Source organism: Cebidichthys violaceus, unplaced genomic scaffold, assembly GCF_023349555.1.
Source record: "Cebidichthys violaceus isolate CVI_PGR_0920_01 unplaced genomic scaffold, fCebVio1.0.p SCAF_7, whole genome shotgun sequence".
NCBI classification, from domain to species: Eukaryota; Metazoa; Chordata; class Actinopteri; order Perciformes; family Stichaeidae; genus Cebidichthys; species Cebidichthys violaceus.
Window position 1 is genome coordinate 3,869,087 of NW_027176927.1, and position 20,204 is coordinate 3,889,290.

Below are 20,204 nucleotides of genomic sequence, written 5' to 3' on the forward strand. Positions count from 1 at the left end.
GAAAGAACCAAACTTCATGAATGTTTTTTGTGACAAAGAAGTATCTGTTCCAATCACTCTATCAGAGAAAAATCAGAGTTGTAGAAATAACGGGGAAACTCAAGAGAGCCATGACATTATGTTCTTTACAAGTGTATGTAAACTTTTGACCACAACTGTATATATAGAGGAAATGTTGACCCCCTATGAACCAGGTCGCAGCTTTAGATCCTCAGGTGGGGCCCTTCTGGCTGTTCTTAAGTCGAGGCTGAAAACTAAAGGTGACTGTGTTTGGAACGACCTGCCTGAGGAGATACAGCTTGCTGAATCAGTTATTCTCTTTTAAAACAAATTTCTACAGACTGGCTATTATGTGATGTCGTTGCTTTTCTGTTTTCAGTGTAGTTTTATCATATCGACTGTCTCACTGAGCTTTCCATTATTATTGCCTTGCTTTTGCTGCTTTGTAAAAAGACTGTAACTGAGCACAAAATTCTCGGTTTGGTTCAATACGATACAGTTTCCAATACAGCAAAAAAGCAGAAATACCAAATCCTCACTGGTGAAACTCTCAAGGGGGCGTGTCGGTAGAACATGGCTCTTCATCTACCAGTGAGGTAATTTGTCATTACAGTCAGGTAGCTTTGGAACGTCCGGTTGTCTGTATCAGAGGAACAACAGGTGCTTTGGACATTTGATTCTCTGTTTGGGCTTTTGTGTTTTTTTACAAAGCAGGAATTATGGTCTGGAAAAATGGGCTCGTGAAGGAGTAGTGTCACGGGGCTCAACAGCATTAAGCATGTTCGTACAGCCTGTGTATTGTGTAATAGACCCCCAAAATAATGAGCATGTGCACCCAGTTCTTCTAGAAACTGAACTCCTTCCTTTCCTCACCCACCTCATCAACACATCTCTTGTTTCAGGATGCTTTCCCACGGCCTTCAAGACCGCCAGAGTCACCCCCCTTCTGAAGAAACCATCACTTGACCCCTCTGATGTCAAGAACTTCAGACCGGTTTCTCTTCTACCCTTTCTATCCAAAACACTTGAACGTGCTGTCTTTAACCAACTGTCTTCCTATCTCCACCAAAACAGCCTTTTGGACCCCCACCAGTCCGGGTTCAAAGTGGGTCACTCGACAGAGACGGCCCTCCTTGCGGTGACAGAGTCGCTTCACGCCGCGAGAGCTAACTCTCTCTCCTCTGTCCTGATTCTCCTGGACTTGTCTGCGGCATTTGACACTGTGAACCATCAAATCCTCCTCTCATCCCTCGAGGGGATGGGCGTCTCAGGCTCTGCACTCTCCCTGTTTGCATCCTACCTGACGGGTCGATCCTACCAGGTGACCTGGAGGGGGGCCGTGTCGGAACCACGCACGCTGACTACGGGGGTTCCGCAAGGGTCAGTCCTGGGCCCCCTTCTCTTCTCGCTCTACACAACATCTCTGGGTTCTGTTATTCGCTTGCATGACTTCTCCTACCATTGTTATGCCGATGACACCCAGCTGGTCTTGTCATTTCCCCCCGGTGACACCCAAGTGGAGACGCGCATCGCTGCGTGTTTGGCTGACATCTCGAAGTGGATGACGACACACCACCTCAAGCTCAACCTAGACAAAACTGAGCTACTGTTCCTCCCAGGGAAGGGTTGCCCGCACCGGGACCTGTCCATCACCATTGATGATACCGTGGTGACGCCAACTCGGACTGCGAGGAACCTGGGTGTGACCCTGGATGACCAACAGTCACTCGGCAAACATTTCATCCGTTACACGCTCCTGCAGATTCCTGCTCTACAACATCAGGAGGATTCGTCCCTTCCTGACTGACGAGACGGCGCAGGTTCTCATCCAGGCTCTTGTCATCTCCCGCCTGGACTAGATAGATAGATAGATAGATAGATAGATACTAACTTTATTGATCCCGCGAGGGGAAATTATTTTGACTACTGCAACTCTCTACTCGCTGGAGCCCCAGCGTCGGCCATCAGACCTCTGGAGCTTGTCCAGAAAGCTGCAGCTCGCCTGGTGTTCAATCGCCCCAAGTTCTCCCACACAACTTCCTTTCTCCGTTCTCTACACTGGCTACCTGTAAGAGCTCGCATCCAGTTTAAGACTCTGGTGCTAGCCTACAGGGCAGTGAAAGGAACAGCTCCTTCCTATCTCCAGGCCATGGTCAAGCCTTACACCCCCGTCCGACCACTTCGCTCTGCTGCCTCGGGGCGATTGGTCGCCCCGTCGCTCAGAGGTCCTGGCGGCCGATCGACCCGGTCACGGCTGTTTTCTGTCCTGGCCCCACAGTGGTGGAATGAACTTCCCACTGACGTCAGGACAGCGGAGTCGCTGCCCATCTTTCGGCGCAGGCTGAAAACCCACCTCTTCAGGAAGTGCTACCCTGAGCCTTCCACTTAGCACTTACTGTATTCATACTAGCTTGTTGCACTTATTGTATTTGTATTACTTATAGCACTAACTGTTTTTCTTGTTTCTGCTCTGTACTTTGGCTCTGAGTTATGCTCTGCTTCATGCTCTTAGATGCTTGTTTGGAAAAGGAGATGTACTTATCACTTCTGGTGACTAGTAGTTCTTTTGATTACCAATGTTGATGCACTTATTGTAAGTCGCTTTGGATAAAAGCGTCTGCTAAATGACTGTAATGTAATGTAGAAACAATCACAACACCCACTTTTACAAAAAGTTATCACATTTATTTTAATCATCATACATGATCACCATATATTAGGTCTATCCACTTGTTTTTCACATCACATGTTCTCATGCATCACTGATGCCCTCTGATATACATCTCTCTAGCCTCTGGGTATATCCAATACACCATAAAGGAAAGACATTTGTGCTACAGAATGTAGGCATGGCTCGGCCAGTCCTGGCTCCTTTGTAGTTGTGTCTGTCTGCCCCAGAAATCACAGTTGTGAGAGAGTCTCTGAATCAAATTTCTAAAACTTAGTCCAGGTTCCTGTGTGTCTCTGTGCCGGTCCAAGCTGTGGCCTGCAAGCTGGCTCCAGGCAGCCCCCACACCTCTAGCCAATGGTGACACCGAAGCCACACTGGAACTTGTTCTTGCGGTGGTTGAGGAAAGCCCCTAGGGCCAGTGTGAGAGGCAGAGGCAGCAGTTTCTTTTCAAGGGTCGCACCAACCACCCAGTTACTGTCAACTGTACCTGCGGAGAGGAAACGGGGAAACGGTGAAAATTCCTTTCAAAAACAAATATTATTCATTTTGCAGTTTTCTATGTGTATATGGGTATTCATACTGTATTTATTTACCTTTAAAGAGCAAGTTAGCTTTGGGAACGTCCAACTGGTAACCAAAGGATGTTGTGGTGTCTTGCATCCTTGTGCTGGCTTCAAATTCAACTCCTATCTGCAACTGTATAAGAAGACCGACGTTAAAGTCCAAGTCTGTCTTAATACAGACATTCAAAGAACTTTTCGCCACTGATATTTTTGTCCCGTCTGTGCAAGAGAAGGGGGGAATTAAATCCACAGGCCTAGTTCAATGCAAAAATGTATGGTGTGTAAATTACATTTCTTTGGACGGACACTTGGATGCAGTTATAGTAACAAAGTAAACATTTTGTAGTACAAACAGTTTAACTTAGAAATGTTCCCGCTTGATATGCCTAACTCAGACTTATAGAGCCACAAATTAGCTTCAGCTGAATTTGTTTTTGCACAGAACAAGGATTGTGGGTTTTGTCCCTATATTTGAATTGCTTTAGAAAAGGTTGGTCAGACAAATATGCAACGCTGAGTACCGTGCAATATGTGTGGTATTTGTAATAAATGTAAGTTGGTACATAGAGGGTAATAAGAAGCTGTACTTGGAGGGACTTAGGACCCAGGGGAATGTAGGTGAAGCATGGGAACCTGGGATGTTATGCTAAGAGTTGCAGTAAAGAGCAGTTTGTTCTCACGTGCTTATGTTTATTTAAAAACACGACAATATGTATTTTAATATTGTCACGTTTGATCCTGTAACGAGACGCATGCATGTATGTGTGTGTGTGTGTTTGTTTGTGTGTGAGACAGGAGGGACCGACGGTGACGGCGTGTAGGGGGGGTTCCGGATCGGGCGTGTCACCCGGGGGAGGGGGAGAAGGGAGAGACGCCACACAAACACAGCTGTTCACCGCTCGCTGCCGGTTCTAGTGTTAAAAATGTCTGCTTAATAATAAATTTAAAAAACTGCGTAAACGCGCGATAATATAATTGTCGGCGTTAATTGATGAATGAATGTGTTAACGTGATAATAACGCGTTAACTTTCCCAGCCTTAACATATAGGCAAGCGAGGATTGTTTTAAGACAGACTTGAGAAAATGTGACCCTATCCTTTAAGCTCATCATCAGATTTTCAACCAAATTGCTGCATTTGAGCAGTATTGGGAGACAAACCATGACTGTTTCACAGAAATATATCCACACACACACACCATTACTATCATTAACATTACCTGATCATTGGCTTTGTGATAGTATGTAGCATGAGCTCCTGCCCCGCCCAAAGTCAATGTAGCAACGTAGTTGTCCCCTGTGGAGAAATAAAGGGATTTGAACATCCATCACACAGGTAACACAAAACAATGAATGACGTTTTTGGAAATTGGCAACCAAATATTTAATCATAGTCAACAAAGCAAGATTTTAATACACAAATACAAGCATTAGGTAGTCTTGAAGTGCACATTTCAATAAGTACAGAGAGGAGATTTACCTGTGTACCTGCCTAAGAGAGAGGTGACCGCTCCTTCCTCCCCTGGTCTCCTGTGGAACACTACCTCACCACCTAGAGCCAGAGCTGGTGTGATAGACTGGAGATAGTGGCCCACCAAAATGCCTGAGGGAAAGTAGTAGAAGAGCTAGCATTATATACACAGTATAGTCCCTTCTCAGCCATGGTTTGTAGCTTGGATATCTTCCAACATTCGCTTTGGTGTGGAATAGTGATGAGCACACTATAACTAGCTCTCCTCCTGCCGATTTCAACAGAAATTTGTTTTTCACAATGTAGCATTATCACGGAAACGATAGGGTGCACAAGAGTTTTTAAACCACAGGTGTAAAGTACTAGTTGGCACATGTGCAGTACCAATCTTGCAGTGTAACTGTTTTACTATTACTGTTGTTTGGGCTGTGATCCCTTATATTTTTCTGTATTTAGCCTACAATTTAAAAAGTTTGGCCACATCTGGTTTAGGCTGTTGTAGAATAAATTCTACAAAAGCACAGTTAGTATAGCATGTCTAAAAATGGAAAAAACAGTCATCGTGTAGCATGTCGAAAAAAAGAAAAAACAGTCATAGTATAGCATGTTTTTCGACATGCTATGCTATTACTTAAGTAACTAAGAGAATGCAATTCCTGAAATTGGTGTGACAGTATCCGCTGGCAGGTCAGTCCACTTGCGAATGTACAGCAGCGTTGCAAAGCGGAGCTTCTTCCCTCACAAACAACCATGTAGTATAGCATGTCGAAAAAAAAGCAGTCATAGTATAGTATGTCAAAAAAAGTCATATTATAGTACGTTTAAAAAAAAAAAATCAATATCTGTATGATGTAAAAAATCTATATCTATACACCATAGGCACAGCCACGGGAGCAATTTTAGGGCTAGGTGTCTTGCTCCAGGAGACACTGAACTAACGGAGCAGGAGCCGGGGATCGAACCGACGACCCTCTGATTGAAAGGCGGCTCTGCTTTCAACTTAGCCACACTCACCAGTTGAGAACCACTGGCATAGAATGTCTAAAAGTTTTCATATCAATAATTTATGCTTAGAAACCAAATATTTCTTAACCAGGAGCTCCAGCAGGAGCTCCTGGTTAAAGGCAAATTAGTGTGGGATAAAAACCCTCACTAATAATGTTACATGGCATTATTAACAAATAAATCATACCAGATCCAACAGTTACATCTGGATTCCCGAGTGTCACAGCGGAGGTAAAGTCTTCACCACGCCACTCCATGTCACACTGCCAGTTCACAAACTTATGCTGCTGAGTCTGCAACACACAAAAAGTTAAAAAACAAATATTCTGAGAGTGGAATGAAACGGTCAGTGACACTTAAAAGCTGAATAAGAGACTCAGCATCTGAAAGGCTGTTCCCTCAAAAAGTCCACACACCTGGATGGCTATTTTGGAGCGCACAGCAGATGTGAGCTGGTGGATGATCTGAGCATTCAGACTACCAGTGTTGTCCATATCTCCAACAATGACTGGGAAAGACTGTGGGGAACAAAACACACATTCATCAGTTTTCAAGTTGAGCTGTATTTAACAACTGCTTTAGTTCTCATTGTGGGCAAAAACAAATGTAAGTATGTTATGCAGTTTTGAACACTGATACAGAAAAAACATGCCATGACATTTTTTTTGCATTCAAATCCCTCAAGCTTGCTTTTAAATACATTTTTCATTTACAAATATTGACTATTTTTTTCAGTCATTGAGCAAAGAAGCAACTAAAGACATACATCAGACTTCTATCATAATAAATGTAAACATAATTTTAGTGGTTTGTTGAAGAGATGGGACAATGATCATTACCTCTGCTGGTCCAGTCTGTTTAGTGCCTACGTAGGTGGAACCAAAACGATAACCAGATTCACCAAGGGTACTGAGGGTAACCGTATGGCTGACCTGGAAGTGGTTACTCAGGCCCTTGTTGACCACTAACCGCACCCCTTCCATTTGCAGAGGGAACACCTCTAAAACAGAGAAAGTGCAACCAGATTATGTAGCTCAACATCAGACAATTATTCATGCCAATAGTCATACTGTCTTTATAATACAATGCCTGTTACTAAAAAAGCTGAACAAATTTGACAGCTAAACTACAGCATTCAGAAATTACCATCACTCAACGCAACGGCTGATTTTCTAACCTTTACATTTGCGGTGGCACTCCTCATAGGTGCCTGGGTTTGGAAGTGGAGGGTCTGCATCTGCAGTCTGCTGGCCGGATCCAGATGTTGGAGGGACGGAAGACATTGAGGGCATACTGAACCCTGGAGGGACGGACACCAGCCCTTGGACCCCTTGACTACCTCCAGCTGCTGCTGGGGCAGGACTGGGGGAGGCGGCAGCCAACACACTGCCCATACTCTGAGACTGTAACAGACTGGGAGAAAGAGATGGACAGTAGATGAATAATGTTCAAATATATCAATGTAATCCAATCACTGCAGGTTACGGTCTGTTAAAAATAATCCCTGATATGGCGCAATATAAAATTGGAAAAGTAACGTTATTAGCTTGAATGACTTGCTTGGCATACAATCACCCACTCACTCACACAGTAGACCCTGTGCACTTGGGCACTGTTTGCTACATGCATCTAGCTAACATTAACTTGACTAGTTTAGCTCCAGTGGTCTGTGCTGGTGTCCTGGCAGTAACAGTAAGGTTAGGTCGGTTGGTTACAACTAAGGCCCTGTTTAGTCCGACTCTCCATAACGTTACTAGATTCCAACACAACCTGGTGACCACAATAAATATTCAGCAGCAACGTGTGGTTTGTTACAACTAGAGATAAGCCAGCAGCCGGTAAGACTATCCGGTATTTAACCTGTGAAGGCTGAAGCAAGCTAGCAGGATTGGCCGGTTGGTTAGCTAGCAGGCTAGGTAACGTTAGCCATGTGGAGTCGACCACGAGACCTATTCGTCTTCATATGGGAATTACTGTACCTGGGAATACAACACGTGGCCTTTTGACACACTCAACAATAATCCTTTTATGAAAGCAATATTTTAATGTAACGTTTTCGCTACTCACACTGACGGTTTGGGGTCCGGGGGTAGTCCAACACCGGTAAAGTTCACCACAACGTCCGTGACCGTGGTTGACAGAGGGCCCGCCTATTCCCCGAAAGTCATCCACCGATTGGCTAATATGTATGTAATGTCAATCGTGATTGGCTGAACGTAGAGCTGGGACAGGCCCGTCCTGATGACGTAGCCCAGAGTTCATTCGCTTAACATTCATTTCATTCAATCTCCTACTGAATGACATTCCAAGGGTACACCTGGTTCAGGGTTCATGACTACATGTACAAATCACACCTGTACTGCCATATGCTATATAAATAAGCATATGCATTATGTGGACATTTATAAGATTAGAGCAGTCAAGAGAAACTAAGATTTGACTATGTAGAAAGTAATACATAAGCATTAATCAAATAAAAACTGCATGATATGTGGTTTCAAACTGGGCCTTGGAGAGATATTTGGTGGAAAACCATAACCAAACCTAATCCAGCCAAAAAAAGGGTGCAAGTGTGGGTTTTACAGTAATATCCTGCTTTGTGAGAAAGGCTCCTGGCTGGCAGTGTATGAGACGATTTCAATCCACATTTACAAAGATTAAGACAAAAAAGGAGGAGTCAAATCAGTTGGAGTTTAATGCATTTCGGGCACTGGCATTGACACATTTAACAGAAAATTGTTGCCTGTCTGTCTTTCTAGTTAAAGCATCTGGTCATCAAGTCAAAAGGTACTCATTTCTCAAGATTACAGTGATGGACCAAAACGGTCTGAAGTTACAGACCCACTGAGAAAATGGTTATGTATTGATTGCAGACTGTACTGAGAAAATTGGGGAACCAAAAGATAAGGGGGAAAAAAAGAAAGCAGGAATTTCACAGTATTAACGTTTTAAATTTGAAAAACATCTGTGACATTGTGCTTAAGTCCAAGGCAACACACACACACACACACACACACACACACACACACACACACACACACACACACACACACACACACACACACACACACACACACACACACACACACACACACACACACACACACACACACACACACACACACACACACACACACACACTTCAAAACTGAAACCAATGAGGAATTGTTTGGGGGCCATTTTACCTACAACACAAAGTTGGGATAAGAGTCTGGGCAAAATAAGAAGCTTGACATTACACTAAGGCACTTTGGAGGGGAGGAGGGACACAGAATCTACATCGACATGACGGAACAAGTTGGCCGGTGACAACATGTAAACTATCGCCCATCTCATCCCGTCATGTTAATTACTGATAACCTCAAGAAAATGCTGCCTGGTGTTATGGCTTTAAAAAAGGGATCAAAGTAATTTCACAATTAAATACCGACATTGTCATTATGGGATCTGTGCTTTGACAAAATGCACTACAATGTCTCCGACACTACACTGCCATCTTTAAATTCGTATTTCCACAGTTAACACTTCAATATAAAAAAGTAACAATTTAACCATCAGCTGCACTGTTTCAGGCGCTTTACTGGAACACCATAGCAGCCATCTTTTTACCGTCGCAAAGAGCAAAGTGGTCATTTTGGTTTCTGATCATCTCTATCCATACTTTTGTAACTCTGTGTCAACTCTTCCAACTTTGGATCCCTTTTAAAGATTGGATATGTGTACAATCCGCCCTATTTCACAGCTGCATCCCCAAATGTCAGCATAAAAGTTAGTAAGCAAAAGGTTATCGATAAACCTGGAATGATGGCAAAAGTTACAAAAATACACTCAGTGGTTACATTATTAGGTACACCTGCTCAATGTCTAAAACAGCTACTAAATAAAAAAAGAATTCTGACCAAACATCTGAATAGAGAAGAAATTTGACTGTGGAATGATTGTTGGTGCTGGCGTCCTGGGATTTTCATACTAGTCTATCCGGTTTACCGGCAACACAAAAAAAAGCAACCGCGCATGAGTGGCAACTGTGACAGCAAAAGTGCCTCGTTAATGAGGGAGGTGAGAGGAGAATGGTTGGACTGGTTCAAGTTGAAAGGAAGGTGGCAATAACAAATCACTGTGCGTAAGAGCAGAGGTATGCAGACAGAGAGCTGAGGCCAGAGGAGACAGGCTCACCTACACAGCACAGCAGATGAATGGATAGATGTCCCATGGCCATGCAGATGACAGGGTCAGAATGTGGTGTAAACATGAATCTAACATTTCAGGCTGGTGGCGGCAGCATAATGAATGATTTTAAGAATATCATTTTGGCCATTTAATACTAACTGAGCATCATTTAAAAAAGGAATGTTTCCAGCAGCTTTTAAATCCCTGGCATGACAAATTCAGGCTTTCATTCAGGTGTATCTAATAAAGTAACCACTGAGTGTAGATTTTTGGAGAGAGAAAAAAAAGAAAAAAGGGTGAGTTTCTTTTAAGTAAATGTCAGCAGGATGCGCACGCTGCAATGCGTGGTTCATCTGCACAACAAGGATGTGAGCTGGGCTTTATACTCCAAGTCTACCTTTGGTTTCACATTTTCATTCTTACAGCAAAGTACAAAGGACGACAAAGTCCATCTATTGTCGAGAGTGGCTGAGTTCAATGACAGACTTAAGCAATAGCCCAAATCACATGTACAGTGACCATCTGTGGCAGAAAGTTCAAATGATTGAAGTTGCAATGAGAAGATACCAGTTTACTAATATATGCACAGACAGAACTGCAGACGATTGTAAACTCAAACTGGAAATGAAAAGAAATCTAAATTAGACCATTTGGGTGTCCAACTGGGAAACAGAAATCCTCCCTTGGAATCTTGTGTCATGCCTTGTCAATACCATGTGACAAATGCCAGGCGCCGTGTTTCTCCTGAAAAACAAGACAAAAGCAGAATAAGACATTTCTGAAAACCACCACGTGAACGAGTCACTGCTTAAGCAAACCTGCCGAGCAGACAGACGACTTTGTGCTGATCAGCTCTGTGCAAATCTATGTTGACTGCTGTTTGACAGCCTGAGGACAACAGCCCTCCACCTTTCACCTTTAAAGCCTGTAAAACTTCAGTTAAGAGGATATTATCCATTAGCAAGATTGCACTCCTCCAAGCAAGAGTAGTGTTTTAAATAAGACTTTAAATGTCCACCAAAATGCTCATTCATATACACACAAACTCAATCTGAACCAGAATGTGGTAATTAAGTTTGTGTTCAAGGCCACCAGTCAATCCCTTAGCTGCAGTTGAGTAAATAACTAGAATTTGCCCCACCTTCATTGGTCATGGTTAAGGCAGCTTTACACTCTCTAGCCACACAGGGCTGAGCATCAAGCCCAAGTACTTGTTTGGTGTCAGATGGAGAACATAAAATGCTGCTGAAGTGTGACCTGTGTCGACTTTGTACAAGTGTTCAGGAGAGCAGACAACCCTCCTACACTAGATTAGTTGATTTGTGCCCAACAACAAAACTGGTTCAACTGGGCTCATCAAACATTTAACGTTATGGTTTATTTTCAGTCACAGTGGATTTCTGAGCAATTAAAAAACTAAAACGGACCATTCACTCAGATTGCTCCCAGTTCCTTGCTTTTGGCTCCGCCGCCGTCTTCGTCGTTGTCCTCTGCATCTGGGTCAACAGAGTGAAACTCTGCCACGTACAGGCTCTTATCGATGCAACTGGGGATGGGCTTAATGTCAGTAACCAGTTGATCCTCGATATTCTTCAGGTTGTAGCGATCTTCTGAAGTGATCAGATTGATAGCCAGACCCAGATGACCGAAGCGCCCTGCGAGAGAAGAGACAGTTTAGCTGTTATACATCATTAGCAGTAGTGTCAAGCTGAGATGCCAGCTTTTGTAAGTAGTAGCTGTAAAAGAAAGCCTATTGTTTAGAGTGTGAGTATTTATAAAAAGATTAATCTTACCTGATCTTCCAATGCGGTGCAGGTAGGTCTCTGCATTTTTGGGGAAGTCGAAGTTGATGACCACATTTACTGCCTGGATGTCAATTCCCCGAGTGAACAGGTCTACAAGAAAATAGATATAGATGCAAGATCAACTTACTGACCAAAAATTATTTTAATTTCCACTTTATATTTAAAAACCCTCAACTCTCTTCACCCACCTGTGCAGACCAGATTCCTGCACAATCCATTCCTGAAGTCATGGAACACACGGTTCCTGTATTCCTGCATCATCTTTGCATGAATGTAGAAGCAAGAATAACCCAGTTGGGTGATTTTCTTGGCCAGAAGCTCGACCCTCTGGGTTGAGTTACAGAAGATGATGGACTGATTGATCTGAAGCTGAAATAAGCATATACAGATTTATGAAAATTGATGACTGAAGGAATAACCTCACAATACATTTTTTTTTTTTATTCCATTGTCATTACATTTTTAATCTAATTATATGGTATGCAAATCATTGACCCAATCTCTTGAATTACAGGAACAAAACTGCACACTTAATAAAAGGACCAATCAAAAAGTTTGTTTCTGCTAAATTTTGCAACTAGGAGTTTATAATATGGATTAAATCCATCACAAAAACATAGTTCTATATTGTGATATCAACATACATATATGATAACATTGTACATTGTCTATCAAATAACTTGTAAAACCATGAATAAAATAATCAGTCTTTAAACATTCAACCAGAGACGGCTGAGCACTGTTTTTAGCATGGTGTTATTCTCTTAACTGTTCTAGGCCCTTAGTTTCATATGGTACACACTTACCCGAGAGAACAGTGTGTTGAGACAGTGGACCTTTTGTCTTTCAGTCACATAGGCATAGTACTGAGTGATGCCCTTCAAGGTCAGCTCCTCCATCAGGTTGATCTCATAAGGCTTCTTCAGGTGCTTGCTCTGGAAGACATTCACAGCATGTTATGAAACCAGATTGTTTATTTTTTTTTTACCCCTTTCGTGAACATTATGTCTGTTATGAGTTCTCACCATGAATTTTTGCACACTGATGGGAAACGTGGCAGAGTAAAGCAGAATCTGACGATCCTTTGGCATGAAGCTGATTATATCTTCTATCAGAACCACAAAGTCCTGGGATAGCAGCTTATCTGCCTGAGGAAAGATATTTAAAGAAAGGTCATTATAATAATAATAAAAAAAAAAAAAAAAAAAAAAAAATTCAACAATATTGAAAGTGAATTTAGAAATAAAAGAGACAAACCTACCTCATCCATCACAATCAATTGGGCCTTATCCATTTTTGCCACACCCTTCTTGATAAGGTCTAGTATCCTGCCTGGTGTAGCAATCACTACATGCACTATTAGGAGAGGAGACGACACAAACGGAAAATCATGTCAACTGGAGAAAGGACATTTCCTAACCACGGTCAACCGAAGTGGAATCAAGCAGACATTTTGTGCTGTGGATACATCTTTATAGAAAAAATAAACTAATTTAAAAGCTTATAAAAAGGATCATCTTTAAACTGAAAATTTCAAAAAGCAAGAATTGATCAAATCAGTCTTTAATGACAAGATAAAAACATCCCATTACAATTGCTTCTAGGAGAGAATTATCTACAATCTTTATGGAAAAGTCATTTTCATTATCTTTAATAACAGCACAAGTACCTGTCTCATCAAGACGCATGATGTCATCCCTCAAATTGGTGCCACCTGTGGTAGCCATGACCTTGACACCTCCTAGGTGCTTGCTGAGCTGAATGCTGATCTGGCTCATCTGCAGGGCTAACTCTCTGGTTGGCACCATCACTATGGCTGGATTGAGACAGAAATGGGAAAAAATTACCGAATAAATTGTTATGCATATTACAAATTCTTTAATATAATTTCATAAAACTACTACATAAAAGTCGATGATTTATCTGGTACATCAGTCAGACGTCTGCAACTCTTTTAAAATTAGCACTTATCAGGCAGTGGTTGCGTTAGACTTTGTTGTTGCTCGTCATTTTGACAGTGTTGTAAAAAAAAAAAAAAAAAAAATTGTTCATACAGTTTTGTAAATGTGAAACAAAGTGAAGTGACTGAGCCCCACTGATCAGCCCTAGCGGCTGTACTTAATGTCATTTCGCTACATTCAAAGCTTCAATAAAAAGGTTTTTGAATCAAGTTTCGAATTTCTTTGAATTTTGGACTGAGGACTTTGACAGCAGCAGCGCTCGCAGTACTGAATGCGTTTTTTTAAAATAATTAATATACCAAACAAGATTATAGATTTAGAAGAGAAAATATGAACAGAGACACGACATTGCGGTCACTTCATGTCAACACATATGAAGCATTTTTCTTTTCCTGCATTTGCCTCGGACAGACGACCTTTACGCTTTGTTCTGAAGGCTGAACCCGCCCTCTGCTGCCAGACTGGACCTACCAGACTCTCTGAACGTGGGATTTCCCGATCCGTAAAGCACTCGCTTCAACGGGGAAAATTGCGCTCCATGCGCACCTCTGCACCATTTCCGTCATCGTTTAAAAAAAGTGTAATAAAATATAATATTTGTTTAACACGACATCTGCTAATCAGCCAGAGGCAACAGAAACTCACCCTGTATGTGATCCTTCTTCAGGTCTATTCTCTCCAGGAGAGGGATGAGGTAGGCTCCACTTTTTCCTGTGCCATTCTTGGCACGAGCCAAAATATCTCTGCCTGACAGGGCGATGGGGATGCTTTCCTCCTTTTGGTAGACACACAAGTCCAATCAGTACAATTAGTAGGATTCCATGGACATGACATTTATTTTGAAATAAGGCAAACCATAATGAAGAACACCCTTTGGAATCCACAAAAGGGCTACGTCATAATAACACAATATAACAGTACATACTAGAGCGAAGAGCATAATCTATGATTTTTTTCAGATGTAGGATATAAAATATTTTTTTTTGTGGGACCAAACCCTTCGGACCAGGAGTCAGCAACATTTTTAATAAATGGGTATGCCATATCAACCTTAAGGTTAACATGAAGTTATATTATGAAACTACAAAATTTAAATCTCCAATGGATCTGTAATTTTATTCCATCTAGATGTGTCCAATGAAGAAGATACCTGAAATGAATATCCACATCATTTTGGCGAGTGAAATCTGGAACCATCTCAAATTTGAAACATGGACAGTACTGTTCAGGGTTTTAGTTAGTGCAGTTATAAAGTTGTATAAATCTGATTTACAAGAAAGGACTGTGGGTATAATTTATTAAGGCAGCCGAAAAAAATACATATCAAGTTCACTTCACATTAGAGGGTGAAATTTTTTGGGGAATCCCACACATCACTGGATTCCCATGGGATGGGAGTCAATTTCACTATTCATCACATGACTGGGACAGGAAAAAATTAGCCGACAATTTGCTACAGCCAAAATGACCGATCATTCTTCTGGGCAGAACTTTTTTTTTATTTTTTTTTGCCATGGGAATGGGACGGGACAGAAGTGAAAATCTACTCCTGTGTCACCCTCTACTTCACATAAACAAGACAGCCCTACATTCTAATCTCGTCACTAACCTGGACAGGGGATGGTTTCTCCCATCCCATTTCAAAGATTCCCATAAGCAGTTCCCGCTTTAGGCAGTAGTCTTCAAATTCATTTCCCTTAGTTGATGTCACATCCTGGGTGAACAGAGCAGAAACGTATCAGATTTCGTGCCAATAGCATTTAAAGACAACACACTTTTAGCGAGTCTAAAACATGTCAAATTCAAAATGTGGAGTTATGAACTGTGAATAATAATAATAATAATAATAATAATAATAATAATAATAATAATAAGAAGAAGATGAAGAAGAAGACGAAGAAGAAGACGAAGAAGAAGACGAAGAAGAAGACGAAGAAGAAGACGAAGAAGAAGAGCTAATGGTAATGTTACCATACCGAAGTTCTCATCCTGGTGTCTCTTGGAGGAAGCTCCAGGCACTTCTTCCAGTCATCACCAAACCTAATTGCAAGAATTCGCATTATGTGTAAAATAAAAAACAAAAATAGACAAAGGAGGGCTCTGAAATTTATTGAGCCCCAAAACTATTTTTCAAAAAGGTATATTACTCAAAGACTGGGGCGGGAAAAGACTTCCTTTATTTTCCTTCACAAGTAATGAAAACTTTACTGACCATGTTCAATAAAGTGCACAATGGCAAAAGAAATCCGTGATTCGTTTTTACGTATGTGGTGAACTTTATTGTACAAGACATACCTATTAGAAGCTTTGTTCTCTGGAAAGAAATTACATTTACATTTTGCAGATCCTTGCATCAAGCAGTCAAGCTACAGAACAGAAGTGTTTAACTGATACATAAACATTTTTTTTTCAATGCAGGATTGAAAAAGAAAAAAAAAAAAAAAAGGAACTGAATCTTACTTGATGCCCCCACTGCTCTGAGGAATGCTGGTCCTTTTCTGGAGGGCATTGGGCTGTTGGGCAGTCGGAAGGAGTCCCGTCTGTCCTCTGATCTGCCCATTTGCTGGTTTGTTCAATCCAAGCATTGGTGCGGGGTTTGCGGTCCTTGCAGTAGCCATGGGTTCAACACATTAACTGGCAATTTTCCTCAATGTGTTATCTTTTCCACCGATGTTCTGCTTAATGCACCAGTGTGTAAAAAAATAAAAACTTTGTCTTTCTCTATTTTTAAAGAATGTATTTTGTACACAATCTGACGTTCAAACCTCTTGAAAAGAAGAGGTCTGCGTATGAATTCTGTCTATTTACAAGACAACTCTCCAAAAAAGGGAGAAATTAACATTCATATGAATAAATAAATCAAATATGTGACCAAAACATAGTCTTTTCTTTCAAAAACGGTTTGAAGGAGTACTCTTATCCTTGCTGTAATGATGATCCAGAATTTTCTTTTTGTGTTCTTTAAGTATTTTGGATTTATAAGTCCAAGTGCTATGTTCACACATTCAAAATGGCCAGTAGTAAAATAACTTCTGATTGGTCACAACTCAGACTCTTATGATTTGTTCCTTTGACATCAAAAAAAGGGGAGGAAAAAAAAATCCACAAAAGGTCTTTGCTGCGGCTCAAAAAGAGTCACTCTAGCAATTTTGCTTTTATAGATGGATAGTCCACTTTAAATGTCTGTGGTTATCTTGTTCCGGTTTCCTTCACTTCTGCAGCAAAATTGGAGATGACAGTCTGCTAAGTGCTTTGGGAATTGCCGATCAACAAAAAAATATCCAGGTTACCTGCCAAGAAATAAGCAAAACAATCGTGGGCGGTTATTACAAAGCTTTTAAAAAAAACAGGCCACTTAACAATGACGAAACCAGACGAACGTTACTGAATATCAGCTACATACATTTCAGATGTGTGCGCATTAGCAGCGGCTATATTTGATAAGCTGGAGCAAAAGCTAACGTTAGACCGCAAACTGGTTTAAAAAGTAAAACGGTTGTAAGTACGGTTAGCAAGATTACAGCGCGACACTGGAGTCAACAGCATAATTTTGACATGAAAAACAATTCAAACAACTGAAGCGGTGCAGCTTTGTTGTGATACCATGGGTACCAGCTAACATAATGCTAACTGGAGCTAAAGTAACAGTATTAAAAGCTAAGAACTCAAGCCAACTGACGGACCAAGTTGTATTGAAAGTTAGCTCGTTAATGTTAGCCACTGGACTTTTTTGTAACCTCATTGAACAAAATAGAAAGTAATGCCAACCACCAGGATGTTGCCCCGTGGGGATCTACTTTCATGAACACGTTATTGCCAATGTCGATAGCAAAGTTAGCTTGAAGTAAATTAATTAGTGACATTAAGTTATGCCAGTAAATGGCGTTAAAACTTTATGCATAGCAACGTGGCTTTGACCGTCCAGCTAGCATGCTAACACCAACGTAAAGTCTCGTTCCAGTGTGTGAAAAGGACCGCAATTCAAACTTTCAATCGAGAAACGATGTGCGCAAAGGAAGCCTGTCTGCATCCATTAAGTTCGCTACCGTTATTTAAACACTTTTATTTAACCTAACCAAACGATTGAGTTAGCATGCTAGTGTTAGCTTAGCTAGGCTGTGTTAACACAGGCTACACGGTAAATCAATAAGCATAATAATTGACTCTTAAGCCACACAGAGACAAATGTTACCTTTACTTTGCAACGTCGACCGTTAGTCTTCCCCGCTGTGCCGTTGCTTAACGTTTCATCGGCAGTTTAATTGAGTTTGGTAAACACTCGCTGTTTCGAGAAATCCACCGAGTTTTCACTCTTTTGTCTCTTCTTTCGGAATATTGACAATTCAACATGGCCGCGCGCTCGTTTTTGGGCTGGTTGTTTGCTCCGAAGGACCTCCCACCGACCAATCACAACACTGCTTTCAAATTCGCAAACGTTGCTGCGGGATAAACGGACAAAATCCAGACAAAAGTGAATCTGTTGGACACATTTTATGTAAAAAAAAGAAAAAAAAAAAAAATCAACAACTTTTGACAGTGATAAAATAACACACACGTGCGCACAGGCACTTATGCACACGAACATCTTAAAGGTACTGTGGACATAGATTATTTAAAAAATGGCAGAAAGAAGGAAATGAACTGTGCAACATTAAGCAGGTCAAGTTACAAGGCCCAGTCTTATTGTAAGCAGACTGGAATTTTAAAAGAATTAAGGTGTCCAAATTTACATTTGTTGCCCTTCATTTCCTGCCAACTCTCTACAGTCCTCTATACAAAAAAAAATAATTGAAGAGAGTCAGAGTTCACTGAGCTTAGGCCCATGCCCATCATTTACTGACATTCCTTTATGTTCAGCCTCGATTGCATGTACAGTAGTGGCACATTTCTGTTGCTTCATAGTTGCATATGGAGAAATCCAGCAGTAGCTTGTCAGTCGCTAGTTTGGTCCCAGTCACAACAGCAGCTGGATGAGCGGGGAAGTAGCAGGCAGACACACTGTCCAGGCACCTAAACCCAAGGAGGGATTGCATGGAATCCAGGAAAATAAGGCCAGCTTGTAGAGAATTCAGGTGCAGTCTTTTGCTGGTTAGCTGAACCTTCTTTTGGATGTCCTTGTGGGCATTGAAGTCTCTTTTTTGGTTCGCTGTGTGGAGGTAGTTGCAAATTGCACTCAACAATAACTTTGAGCTAGTAAAATGGAAATACAAGCGTAGATGGAGTCTTCGGAGAATGGGAGGTGCTATGATGAGGGGTGTGTGGTGTAGTCAAAGGTGAACAACCACGACTGTGGTTGGGAGATGGGGACCCTAAAATGGAAGCAAAGACTACAAGTTAATACAATTGTAATACTGAAAATCACAATTTGTATCTGATTGTACCAGCCTGAGTGTGAACTTGCGTGCATATGCTTACCATTATCTGTAAAGCTACTCCCATGTGGTGAGACAGACACACAGTGTTGATCTTGAGCTCTAATCTGATTGGAGCCTCTCCCTCTTAACACATCTGCTATCTGCAAAACATTTACAGTTGCTTACAGACTTGCATGCATGACCTAAAATGAATGTCACAGTGATCTATAAAAAGATTACTCTTTAGTCAAACAAGAATGTAATATTGGTGGAGAAAAAAACTGCACCATTTAGGTCTGTCCTCTAGAGGGAAGGATACACACATTTACTTTCCATTTCCAACCATTTCTTCCTACTATTCCAACCAGAGCTTAGTCAAGTAGATTTTGCAATTGTTTGCTTTCGTTTGGTGGATTTCCATCATAAAAATTACAGTGAGTGATTGGAAATTTGGACAATCACAAGGTACTTGTTCATTCTCAATTTGGCAACCTTTTGGTGTTTACTATTTTTCTCGACACTATCTGGTCTGTTATTATGGATGTTTTTTTTCTGTCAGCCTTTGCTCACTTTCTTGTTCTTGGCCACCATCACAGGGGTGTCATTATGGTAGTTCTTGAGGCTGCTGTCAGCTCCACTCTTCAGCAGCAGCCGCGCCGTGTCTACCTGACCTCGGCCACAGGCGCTGTGCAGGGCTGTGTTCCCACTGTATGACTGGCTGTTGACATCACAGCCTCTCTGTAAGAGAAAAACAAGAAGTTGAGACAGATGTGATTCATAAAGAAAGCCAAAGGAGACGCAGTTAAGCATAGAAAGTGAAACAGACGATAGATCCATTGAGAGGGTGAGTTAGATCAGATAGGAGAGAGGAAGAAGAGACGATGCTTTAAAAGGAGAGATTAAGATAATTCTGTCCATGTACAACACATCAGCTCTGATAATAGAGTTAAACTATGACTATTTTGCTCAAATTCTTTGAAGGTCTTATCTTTAAGCTAGAAAAGAATGGGAAACTTAGTATGCAGCTTATGAGGTAGAAAGAGAAAACCAGAGTTATCAAATAGAGCCGAGTCACAACCCTTCTCTCCCCTCCTTCCTCGCTGCCCACACACCCTCATTACCTCAATGAGGAAGTGGACCATGTCTGCGTTATTGCTCTCCACCGCGTGCATGAGAGGACTCTGGCCACTCTTGATGTCCTGATT

The 20,204-nt window shown here is 41.5% G+C and overlaps 3 protein-coding genes across 3 annotated transcripts in view; all 3 read right to left on the reverse strand.

The window, feature by feature from the left end:
- Positions 1 to 2,669: 2,669 nt before the first annotated feature.
- On the reverse strand, positions 2,670 to 7,847 carry tomm40 (translocase of outer mitochondrial membrane 40 homolog (yeast)). Its single transcript, XM_068736456.1, has 9 exons — positions 7,777 to 7,847; positions 6,887 to 7,122; positions 6,549 to 6,709; positions 6,126 to 6,227; positions 5,897 to 6,002; positions 4,714 to 4,836; positions 4,454 to 4,530; positions 3,265 to 3,367; positions 2,670 to 3,158 (listed from the first exon to the last, which is right to left on the reverse strand). The coding sequence occupies exons 2-9, from the start codon at positions 7,101 to 7,103 to the stop codon at positions 3,019 to 3,021; spliced, it is 1,029 nt and encodes a 342-aa protein (XP_068592557.1). The 5' UTR covers positions 7,104 to 7,122; positions 7,777 to 7,847; the 3' UTR covers positions 2,670 to 3,018.
- A 539-nt stretch (positions 7,848 to 8,386) lies between these two features.
- On the reverse strand, positions 8,387 to 16,536 carry ddx61 (DEAD (Asp-Glu-Ala-Asp) box helicase 61). Its single transcript, XM_068736455.1, has 12 exons — positions 16,106 to 16,536; positions 15,622 to 15,685; positions 15,255 to 15,359; positions 14,291 to 14,420; positions 13,354 to 13,500; positions 12,946 to 13,040; positions 12,710 to 12,832; positions 12,491 to 12,619; positions 11,873 to 12,053; positions 11,673 to 11,774; positions 11,307 to 11,534; positions 8,387 to 10,623 (listed from the first exon to the last, which is right to left on the reverse strand). Exons 1-11 carry the CDS (start codon positions 16,261 to 16,263, stop codon positions 11,314 to 11,316), a joined length of 1,455 nt encoding a protein of 484 aa, XP_068592556.1. The 5' UTR covers positions 16,264 to 16,536; the 3' UTR covers positions 8,387 to 10,623; positions 11,307 to 11,313.
- A 1,585-nt stretch (positions 16,537 to 18,121) lies between these two features.
- Positions 18,122 to 20,204, reverse strand: part of bcl3 (BCL3 transcription coactivator) — a 16,325-nt gene continuing 14,242 nt past the window's right edge. Inside the window, exons 6-9 of the mRNA XM_068736453.1 lie at positions 20,121 to 20,198; positions 19,570 to 19,737; positions 19,061 to 19,160; positions 18,122 to 18,954 (exon numbers count right to left, since the gene is read on the reverse strand). Coding sequence (XP_068592554.1) covers positions 18,836 to 18,954; positions 19,061 to 19,160; positions 19,570 to 19,737; positions 20,121 to 20,198 — 465 coding nt within the window. The 3' untranslated portion in view covers positions 18,122 to 18,835. The remainder of the gene's footprint in view (positions 18,955 to 19,060; positions 19,161 to 19,569; positions 19,738 to 20,120; positions 20,199 to 20,204) is intronic.